The sequence below is a fragment of the Setaria italica genome, chromosome II (assembly GCF_000263155.2).
Source record: "Setaria italica strain Yugu1 chromosome II, Setaria_italica_v2.0, whole genome shotgun sequence".
Taxonomy (NCBI): domain Eukaryota; kingdom Viridiplantae; phylum Streptophyta; class Magnoliopsida; order Poales; family Poaceae; genus Setaria; species Setaria italica.
In genome coordinates, this window is record NC_028451.1 from 9,040,389 (window position 1) to 9,051,582 (window position 11,194).

The 11,194-nt window shown below is 42.0% G+C and overlaps 1 protein-coding gene across 1 annotated transcript; it reads right to left on the bottom strand.

The window, feature by feature from the left end:
- Positions 1-339: 339 nt before the first annotated feature.
- Positions 340-5,605, bottom strand: LOC101769670 (metal transporter Nramp5). Its single transcript, XM_004955849.3, has 13 exons — positions 5,354-5,605; positions 5,065-5,143; positions 4,916-4,956; positions 4,646-4,724; positions 4,457-4,561; positions 3,876-3,985; positions 3,406-3,587; positions 3,049-3,118; positions 2,752-2,925; positions 2,545-2,649; positions 1,965-2,096; positions 1,274-1,369; positions 340-801 (listed from the first exon to the last, which is right to left on the bottom strand). The coding sequence occupies exons 1-13, from the start codon at positions 5,459-5,461 to the stop codon at positions 484-486; spliced, it is 1,599 nt and encodes a 532-aa protein (XP_004955906.1). The 5' UTR covers positions 5,462-5,605; the 3' UTR covers positions 340-483.
- Between the last annotated feature and the right edge of the window lie 5,589 nt (positions 5,606-11,194).

Consider the following 11,194-nt stretch of genomic DNA (forward strand, 5'->3'; position numbering starts at 1 on the left):
AGATTGCAGAAAGTAAAAGAACACATTGATGTATTCAAATTGAAATTAGACAACAAAAAATTAGGACGGATGACACTTGGAACTACTCCCTCCGTCCGAAAAAGAATACAATTCTAGTTATGTATGTGGACAACTGCAAACACTTGTCCAGATACATAGCTAGAATTGTATTCTTTTCGGGACGGAGGGAGTAGTTCCAAGTGTCATACATAACTAGAATTGTATTCTTTTTCGGACGGAGGGAGCATGTGGCTAATGTTGTACTGTAGTAGGGTCAAACAAATGAAGGGAGGTCACGTGGCTGTCAACTTGAGTATTACACACATCTGATTGAGAGCGTTTTGGACTCCATCGTGACTGCAACTTTTGAGAAAAAAAGGTTGGAACCAAGATTGTAAAATTACCACTCGCTCCACTGATCATTTACATTTGTATAACAGTACATACATGTACATACTACTAGATGTAGACTCTATAGCCTTTCTACTCCGGGAGAGGGATGTCGGCCAGGTCCTGCCGGAACGGCACGGGCTGGTCTTCCTCCTCGCCGGCCGCCTTGGCCTTCTCGGCGTCAGCTTGGGCGGAGTCGGCGACGAAGGTGACGACGGTGTCCTTCCTGAAGGTGAGGTAGATGACCGCCAAGATGTAGATGAGCATGAGGGGGAAGACGACGAGGCCCACGAGGACGTTGGCGTACTTGGGCAGCGAGTTGTGGATGAGCCACCCTACGAAGCTCGTGCTCAGGAAGTACATGTTGATGCCGATGATCATCAGCCCCAGCAACCACGAGAACACGATGATCTGCAAATACACATAAACACACATAAAGTTAATAACATTGTTACTACTTAATACTAGTTTTGACAACATGTGGTAAAATTAGTAAATGGAAAAAAGCTCTTTCTAGTAACATTTGGTAAAAGTAATTAATAACACAGCTCTTCATTCTTCTTGTCGAAGTTTTTTTTAACTGAAAAAAGCTGCTCTCGTGATCTGTTTCCCTGTGAAGGAAAGGATGCTTCGAGTTTGGTTGCTGCAGATGCTAGATCGGATTCATGCAACAAGTTTGTTTCGTTCAGCTTGGACGTAGCACACACTAGCAGTGCTGGCATGTGATGAGCCTGTATACATTATTGATCCAGAACATGGGGTGCTGAGAACATCTTGTGCAAGGCTAGCTATGTCATGGTAGGCATCACAGCTGGTTAAAAAAAAAGTGCAGACACGAACAAGCAACAAGGACGTAATTTTCCCTGAGCTAGTGAGTGCTTACGTAGATGGAGTTCTTGTGGGGTCCCATCTTGCTGCTGCTGCTGCTGAACTTGAGAAGTGGAATGAGGGCAAACGGCAGCTCAAAGGACAGTATCATCTGCAAAGGAAAACCACAAGGAAAGAATCGCCAATCATTCGCCGCCTTTATTTAGAAGGTGTAGAAGGCGCACTTAATTATTGTCACTTTCAGATCACAAGTTCATTAGTGCCATTTTTGCTAGGTAAAAAAGACTTCTTCGTCCACAGTTAAAAATCAACCAGGTGCATGTGAAGCTAGCTGCTATATATGGTATGTAGCTAGTGGATGAGCCACTCAGGGCCTGTTTGGCTATATGGTGTTAAAGTTTAACACCCGTCACATCGGATGTTTGGATACTAATTAGTAGCATTAAATATAGATTAGTTACAAAACTAATTGCACAGATGGAGTGTAATTCGCGAGACGAATCTATTAAGCCTAATTAGTCCATGATTTGACAATGTGGTGCTACAGTAACCATTTGCTAATGATGGATTAATTAGGCTTAATAGATTCGTCTCGCGAATTAGCACAGGGTTCTGCAATTAGTTTTATAATTAGCTCATGTTTAATTCTCCTAATTAGCATCCGAACATCCGATGTGACACTGTTAAAGTTTAGCATCTCGTATCCAAACACCCCCTCAATCTGTGAGGTGTGGGATGTGACGCACCGAGGCAATGATGATGAGACGGCCAGCGCCACTGGAGCCGCCGATGATGGACACGACTAGGCTCGGCGCAATGGCGATGCAGCGGGTCATCAGGTTCCTCAGCCATTTCTTCATCCTGATGTCAAGAAATCCCTGTATGTACGAAACAGGAGAAAGCAACAAAGCTCAAAATAAAACTTGCAGCGTTCATCGCTTGCACTTGGTGAGATCCTACTAGGATTAGCACACTACTTGACTTCGTGAGTGTGTATTCAAACAGTGCGAAGAATGCGACAGTTCTTGGTTTGTTGGAGAAAGGGCGCGCTGATCCTTTCAGTTCTGAAAGGCGCCCACATGATTTTACATTTGTCAAACTGGCTAGAAATTATTGAACAGCATATGGTTTAGTAACTTAGAAATAGTATACATTACCAGATTGAAAAAACAGTACCAACAGAAGGTTTAAGTTATATTAACAGAATGTGCAAAATAAACTAATGATCAAATAAGTTTTGTCTTATGGACCATGACAAGTCAAACTGCAAGTTGTAAATATCAAGATTAATTAACTTAATTAGTTGTTAATTATGGTGAAAGGTACCTGCATGATGTACTGGCCGGAGTAAGTGCCTGTTATGGTGGAGCTCTGCCCAGACGCCAAGAGCGCCACGCCGTACACGATCGCACTCGACCTGCCCAGCACGTTCTGATGGAAGCACAAACAAAACGAACAAAAACTTATTTAACTCGAACAATGATTCTCCCAAATAGCTGTAATCTGGTGGAATGGAAGTAGATATCGCCGTGCCTTGAGGAGAAAGGAGGAGGAGTCGAGTGAGAGGTCGCTGCATTTTTCGGCATCCTCCGGTGAGAGGTTGTCGGCGAAGCAGACGGTCCCGGAGACGGAGATGACGGCGATGTTGATCAGGAGTGCCACGAACAACGCGAACCCGCTCTCGTAGAGGAAGAACCTGCAGGCGTCCTGGATTTGATCCAAGAGGGCAAAATATATGTGCAGAAGTGAATTGAAATGGCACATGATTCTTTCTTTTCTTTTCCTTTCTGAACACTATCATGTTCTGCGTGTTGACATAAAGTAACTTACCTTGATTCCTCTCACCGATGAGGGAGTCTTCCTCGACAGCACCAGTGCAGAGTGCAAGAACAGGTTGTGCCTGCAATTAACAAGTTGATTAAGGCTAATGTTTAACTCAAATAAACTACTACTTCTTTTTAATTTGCAGGTTTTAGTCAACAGCTAACAAGGAAGTTATAAGACACGTTTTGTGGCAACCACAACTGATATGCATGTGGGGCTCTGAAGCAGATTCATTGCCAACCACTCCCATTTTTCTTAATCACTTGACCTGGCCGCCTCGTTCGCCATGGCAAAAAATCAGTGAATTTTAAAATACAGTCCTCTTCATCACAAGAAAAAAGAAGAAATCTCTCAATTGCTTACGGCATGATAAGAGCTCCAAGGAGGGCAATGGCGTCTCCAGTGGCGCCAGGGCCCTTGAGCCTGGGAATGAAGAGCCCTTTGATGACCTCCACGGCCGGAGGCTTCACAAAGCTCATCTCCCCGAAGAAGCACGCCGCCATGACGAACACAAGCATTGAGATCAGAAACTCCAACTTCCGGACCTATTTTCAAAAAAACACCCCAATATCATCACACTAAAGCAACTAGTCGATTATTTAACACAACTTATCTTAAAGAAAAAAAAAACTTCGTGACATTTTTTTAAACCAGGTTTTGTCGCAATTTCTAATAACTAAAAAGTGCAATGAGCGGGTCAATTATATTCACCCACTACTTTTTAAAAATTAGTCAATTGTTGAAATTTATATCCATATATAGATGTCCGCGCCAAAATTTGAAAAATGTAACTATTGAACCCCACACAGTACAGTAAATCCATGAACCCGTACCCCATATCTTTGTAGGCCCAGAAGCAGGAGAGTGCTGGAGCCGGTGATGAGAACCCCAATCCACACGGGGATGTGAAACAAAAGGTTGAAAGCGAAGGCTGTCCCTATAACTGCAAAAACGTAAGAACAGCAAATGTTGGTAAGAAACAAGCATTGGATAGACCGCTAGAGTATTGTTACTAGGTCCTTGCAAGTTCTTCCAGTGCCACTATTGTTCAGACGGCAATAAGACAATTGAACACGTCAATGGAAGATTACATTTTATATGATAGGAACATGCATCATCCTAAGATGTCTTGTCGTTAGCGCAAATATCTGAGAGGGATGTGCTAAAAATGTTTGTATGGAGCATGGACTGTAGAAAAAAACTAGAACAAAAAACTTGCTCTACTTGTGTATTAACAATTAGAATATGTGGGTCCAGACGTTGGGAGTAATATACATATACTTTTTTAATCCCTTTAAGTCAGCTTAAATTAAATTAGAAGGTCAAATGTTGCCTTCCATCACGAATTTAATAGTTAACGATTGTTGTATCATTAGAGAAAATTATATTTTTGGTTTATCATTTTCCTTCTAACCTTCTGGGATATCTGCAGCAATCACGGCCACCTCTGCAAGGATCCATAAACAGATCTTCACAAACTTTGGATACTCACTCTTGCATATCTCAGCAAGATGCCTCCCTGGTTTAAAATGAATAGAATTAGTGCCAGATTGTTAATATTTCTATATGCATAGAAAGCAAATTAGCGTTGCCTTCTAGTTACCTGTCACAACTCCAAGATTAGCTGCTAGTGACTGTATGATCAGTGCGAAGATGAGACCAATGAGAATCACCCAAAGGAGCTAAAGATGACACAAAGAGAACAAGGAAATTGCAAAAAGGTAAACATTCAGTTAGGTTCTCCTTTTCGGAATCTTCTGGAATGAAAAGTGTAGAAGATTTGCTAGAGTAAATGGGGGAGGAAAGAAAAGCACAGAATCATAAAAGGAAGAAACAAAATCTTCTGTCCTTTTGGAACGCACTAAAAATGTACCTCATATCTGTGATTTGCTCCAGCTTGAAGATCCGTTTCCACTGTTTCAGTTTGGAAAAAAGGTTGTGAGAAACGGCAGGGGAGAGAGAGAGAGAGAGAGAGAGAGAGAGAGAGAGAGAGAGAGAGAGAGAGAGAGAGAGAATACTCACAGTTCCCAGGATCCAAGTATGCTAATGACACCATAAACCCTGGTCCAATATGAGCCAGGAACCTTTTCCATGCAGGCTCCTGAGTTACACGGAACAAAATGGAGTAAGTTTGAAACAAGTGAAATGAGCATCTGCTCATCTAGGATCATGATAATGCTCAAGTTCAGAGAACACTTCCTAAAGTCTGTCCACAGTAACATCACTTGTCACTTCAAAAATTCCATCAATCCATTATATTCCAAAACTCAAGATTGAAGTGATGCATAGATGCGGATAGACAAGTAATAACCTTGATCAGGTGGTCACTGTCTTCGAGCTTCTTAGAGTCTTCCTGCGCTGCATTAGCTCTCCAGCTCCTCGCTCTCTCGTTGCCCGGAGTTTCCCTCTCAATCTCCATGCCTACAGCCTATCAGCTCTCTCAAACGCTGGGAGAAGATGTTGTGGAGTGGCCTGGTGTCCTCTTGCCACTCCTTGGCCAACTTATATACACACCATGCATGTGTGGAACCATATGGATGCTGTTCAGAGATTAAAAAAATTGTTGGCTAAGTTTTGCCTGATAAACATACACAAGAAAGCTCCATTTGGCATCATATAGAGACCAAACAGGAGGGGCCAAGGGCCACGCCTGCTTCCTTTTCTACTCAAGTTTGTTTAGTTCCGGTCACGGTCACGGGACCTAGGTTTATCTTGGGGAGTGATAGCTTGCCATGACCCTGAAATCATGCCTTTTGTCTATACTACTAGCTAGAAAGGGTTTTAGGGGCATTGGTTGCTATATTTAGTGTCCTAGATCTGATGGTTTAGGTGGTGTGTCTTTGCTTTGTTGAATATCTTCATGTAATGCCCTAATTTTCAAACTTTTGCAAATTCATAAAATTTGCTAGAATTTTTCTAGAATTTATTTGAGCTTGTTTAGGGATCTAAGGATTTTCTAAGGTATATTTAATTTCCTAGGCATTCAAATGTTTTTCTAAAGTTTAATCAATGAATCATAGGAGTTAATTGTTGCATTTTTTGGTGCATTGATTTTGGTTATTTGAATTCATGTTTGAATCTTTTTAAATTATAGGAAAACTTTTCTTTTTTTTTTCTTTCTCTTTTCTCCTTTCTTTCGGCCCGTTCCTTCTTTCGGCCCAGCTCGCCCAGCATAGCGACCTAGCAGACAGCCCGTTTACCACGCCAGCCCACTCCTGTGCCTCCTCCACACCGGCCCACACCCAGCGTCGTCATCAGCCACTCCGACCACCCGCGCTCGACTCGAACTCGAGTCCGAGTTTGAGTCCCGGTTGCGGCCCATGTCCACCTCCATCCTTGGGCCCGCACGGCAAGGCGAAGCCCCCGGGCTATAAAACCGCGCCGCCCCGCACCCCGAAGCCCCCACCAAACCCTAGCGCCCCATCGCCTTGAGCCCCAGCGCCGCGGCGCCTGAGCTCGAACTCGCCGCCATCGATCTCCGCCACCGCCTTCCCGTCGATGAGATCACTGCTCGGAGCTTCACGACGTGGTAAGGAAGCCGCCCGTGTAGATCGTGTGCGCTCCCGTGCTCTCTTTCACGCGCACGAGCTCGCCGGAGCTACCGCCACCGCACCGAGCCTCTCCGCCGCGTTGTCTCGCGCTGTCGTCACCTCGGCTGCCGCGAAATCCGCCTAGATCGGTTCACCACACTGCCAGCTTCGTCTCGAGCTAGTCCCCGTCAAAGATCATGGACCTCCAGTTGAGCTACGCTCGATTCCGGTGAGGTCCTATGTAGCACCGCCATGCTTTTCGCCACACGCGCGCCGCCACTTTTTTTCGACCGGCCGTAGCCGTTCGATAGCGCAGATTGGATATGACCCTGGTCAATACCATCAACTTGAGCCGCTAGCACCACTTTTGCAAAAAGGCCCTCGCTGTTTTCTCTTTTCGCACCCGAGATCCATCCAGTTCAAAAGTATTCAAATCTAAGTCCTTTTTCTTCTGTTTTAGCCCCTGCTCTTTTGTAAATTCCGCTCGTGTCCTGTTTGGTTGTTTTACACGTTAGACCTTCTGTTTATATATATAATTAGGTTTTATCCTCGGTTTCTTTTAAGTTTAGCCCCTAGAAGTTTAGTTTCCTCGCAGTTAAGCCTCTTAACCCTGTTTAACTCATATCTTTAGCGTTTATATGTGTTTTAAGCGATTCTTGCACCTATGAGTTCGTGTTGACGCATAGATTAGTTTTATGGTCTTGTTCTGCTCTTTTGCTACTACTTGATGTAATGTTTTCTTATTTTAGTCCTTTATTTGTTTGTATGTACTTGTTTGGTGCGCATAGAAGGATCGCAGCTCGAGGGATTCGAAGAGCAAGGCTTTGAAGACTTTGAGCAGCAAGAGTGCTCTTCATGAAGGTAAGTCATGCCCTTGCTCATAATTTGATCCTATGACCTTTACTTTCATGTTCAATACATATATGCTATGCATTTTAAGTATATAAACATGATGGTCCTATTTAAGGTGTGCCTAGTTTTATCCCTACACCTTGATCAACCTGGGTTTACTTTAATGTTGGGTAGTTCTTGCTTAGTTGCTCTAACTGGTATGGTGGTATTAACGAACCAATACTTAAACTTATTTTATTTATACTATACTTTCCATCAATACAAGATCACCATACTTAATTGGAACATGGAGCGACCACCCAGGAAAATAGTACAACCATAAAAACTACATGGCTCTGATCTTAGCTAATAGACTCTATTCTGGGGTAATCTAATCAAAAGGGCAAGAGGGGAGCGTTGATGGGGTATAGCCTGGCCCTCGGGCTAATTTGCTTCGCAGTCTTGAGAGAGGTTTATGCTCTGCTTCGACCTAAAACCTTAGCGGGTTACTACTTACTAGGGAATCTTTGTAAAGGCCATGTAGAGTCCCTATGCAATCACACTTCGGAAGTGTGGTATTGTACCTGGCTTGCACAACATGATTGGGTCTAAAGTTCTTTTGAACTTTTACGTGACTTGTGGGTAAAGATGTACAACCTTTGCAGAGTGTAAAACTGTTATAACAGTAGTGCTCACGGTCAAGAGCGGCCTGGACCCTCACATGATTAATTTATCGGAAGTTGAATTAAATTGTTGTTATTTATTGCTATTATCTTTATTTATATTCATGCTTAACGTGGATGGTATAAACTTATACTTAGTTATTGCTAATAAAATTTGACCAACCAATTAAAATGCTGAAATGCTATTAAACCATAGCCTATCCTTGAATAACCTTACACTACACATTCCCCATGCTTGCTGAGTACCAATCATAAGTGTACTCACCCTTACTTAAACCGTTGCTTAGATCAAGTCAACTTTGAGGAGGTTCTTGAAGACTTTGAGGAGTTCTAGGCGTACGTGTGCCCCCAGTTAATTGCCTGTGGAGTCGTCGTCATCGTTGGAGTTCCGCTGCTAGAATAAAGACTCGTTTTGTTATTCGAATTAAAGACTTTTGGTCATATAATAAATGCAATACTCTCTTTACATTTTGGTACTGTCTATGGTATTTACTAAAGTTGTTGCATGTGTGAAACTTGATCCTGACGCTTATGTAATTTATTCATCTGATTTTGCTTTTAAAACTGGGTGTGACACTTCCAAACTGTCGTGGACGTTTTGGTGACTACTTTTCCTTGTGAAGGTGTAGACAAACCTCTCGTAGGCGTGCGGTAGTAGAGGATGAGAACCGTGTCGTGTAAGCGCAGGTGAAACTGTAGTTTTATCTCTACAAGGGGGAGCATTACTTAATTGTTACGTAGTCATTATTGTACTTCAGTATATATAGTCTCTAAATAAACTAGATAAAAAGAAAGGACTGCCTCATTTCATTCATTAGATATGCTAAATTCTGTACCACTAGTTAATTTTTATAGCATTAAAAAAGAATGTTTTGTCACAAAAGTCGACTCGTGAATCTTTGATCAAATCCTCAATTGACTTCCAGTTAATTCTGTATTAGCCTGCCAGAGAAACAACCAGTACAGGTTTGCAATTAGTTCTGAAACAATTGTTTACCATTCGTACTGGAGATCTGATAATTGCATAAGGCCAAATAAAAGAGATTCTTTTTACAGATAGAACGTTGAAGAATCAATATATGATCTAGAACTGTAGCTCAGAACGGGTCCTGCCTACTGCGGAGGCATGTGTGCTATGTATGATTCTTTTTTTGTAATGAAGTGTCTATGTGTTATTCTTCCAGTACTGTCCTTTGGGTTTGTGCTCAATCATTAGACAAGACCACATATATGCATCCAAAAAGCTAGATCAGAACTGTAGGCATGCCTAGATTAAGTCAGGTCCGTCATCATATTCCCTCTCCTATAGTCCCCTCTGCCATGAGTTGTGCGTAGCAAAATGGTGCCATTGTGTACTCGAGACAACCACCTGGATCAGTGTTCAACTTACCATTGTAAAACCTGAAACTGGAAATACGGTCACTTAGAATTTGGAACTTTAGTGAAATGTTCATCCAATTTTTTTATCAAATCTGAAATCAGGGCCGTGTGGTGTTATATTTTTTTTGGGTTTGTGGGACTAACTCATTAGTTGTATTGTGAGGAAATTTTTTTGGGAACAAGGAACCAACCTCATCACTGGCACATGTTTAGACTTAGAAGCTGTTTAAAAAACTATTTAAAATTAGAAATAAACTTCCTTTTTTTTAACAAAATTTACCTGGCCAACTGATAAACCCAGTTACCAGATAACTTCCAAAAACTTTTTGGTACAAATGGATAGGCACGGGTCTAATACAGTATTAAAACATTGGAGAGTCAGAAATCCTCAAGGGCAAGGATAGAACAGTTCAGCATTCGTTCCAAAAGCAAATAATTAAGCTAGGAGATATTGTTGCATCAACTGAACGGTTGCAAAAGCTCGTCTAAGAGGAGATACAAAAATATTCCAGTGATGTAACTAACGACTCGCCGCCCAAGCTAGCCTACTTGAATTGCACATCTCCTTGGAAAGTATCCATGTTTTTATACTTCAGAATAGAAAGCGTGGCCGTCCAAGCTTGCTCGGTATCCTTTTCATTCTTTCTCTCTTCGATCGATGAGGATTTGAGTTTTTTTTTTTTTTGGCTGGGTGTGGGGGTGATGATGCATGGCTTGCTTTGTCTCCATGTATATATGTAAGTGATGCTGGAATATTCTTGGCCAGTCAAGTAAGTACTGATAATATATACTTCAGTTATGGACAGCGATTTCAAATTTTCAATGCTAACTTACTAATGAGTTATCGTCCTGTAGTGATCAGTACTGTCAAGTGTCGACATGGTATGATTGATGCTTTGCAACAATTTCATAAAACCGACTTTCACAAGAAGACGCAGCGCAATCATTTCTTCAAATTTTCCCTCGCTGATAGATGCGACTAATTTTTTTTACTAGTAGGCACTGTCGAAACTGCTGATCATTTATCATTCATTAGATGTCAAATTTCAACATTCATGTGGTATATGCTGCAGGACCTATCAGGACTGGATTCCTTGTAAGCTTGGAGTTAGTAAACAGTTAGGCCTTTTTATTTATGCTGGATGTTATTGTGCTATTTGAATGCCAATAACAAGATGGCAATCGAAAAGAAGTTCCCGAACCAGCCTGCTTCTTTTATTTTCTCTGAGCCTTTTCACTGACAGAATGGAAGCTAAGGTGCAGCTGATTGTGTGGCAATGGAGCTATATAGCGAGTTAGAGATTGTCAGCCACTGTCAAACAATCTCTCAGAGGCAGCAGCGCTCTAGTAATTTAGCTATAATATAAGCTGGTACTTTTCTGGTTTGTTTGAGAAACTGGCGTTCAGTTTCAACGAAGATATAGAGAATGTCCCTTCCTTCTGAAAATGAAGGAGTTGGGCCGCAAGATTCTAGCCCTGGAGGGAATGGTGTTTGACAGCGGCGCTACGTACCCAGACGAGGACGTTTTTTAAGAAAATACCCAGACGAGGATGTTTTTATAAAACTCTTTCTTGACAAACAGCAAATGAACTCGTTTGATTAAATCCAAAATAATTGAAGCGAGTAAGTTGACTAATGAGCAAGTAAAGGCAAATTAGCAGGTTCAAGGGAACAAATCTTATCGGCACTTGTTTTGCCTTGAGGATTACCAATCAAATTATTCATTG

Bases quoted from the DNA above. Each gene is read 5' to 3' on its own strand.
- LOC101769670 (XM_004955849.3), bottom strand. From the start codon at position 5,461: ATGGAGATTGAGAGGGAAACTCCGGGCAACGAGAGAGCGAGGAGCTGG. The intron at 5,144-5,353 runs GTTATTACTTGT...CGTGTAACTCAG, and splicing joins ACAGTGACCACCTGATCAAG to GAGCCTGCATGGAAAAGGTT. The intron at 2,097-2,544 runs GTACCTTTCACC...TCGTACATACAG, and splicing joins CCGGCCAGTACATCATGCAG to GGATTTCTTGACATCAGGAT.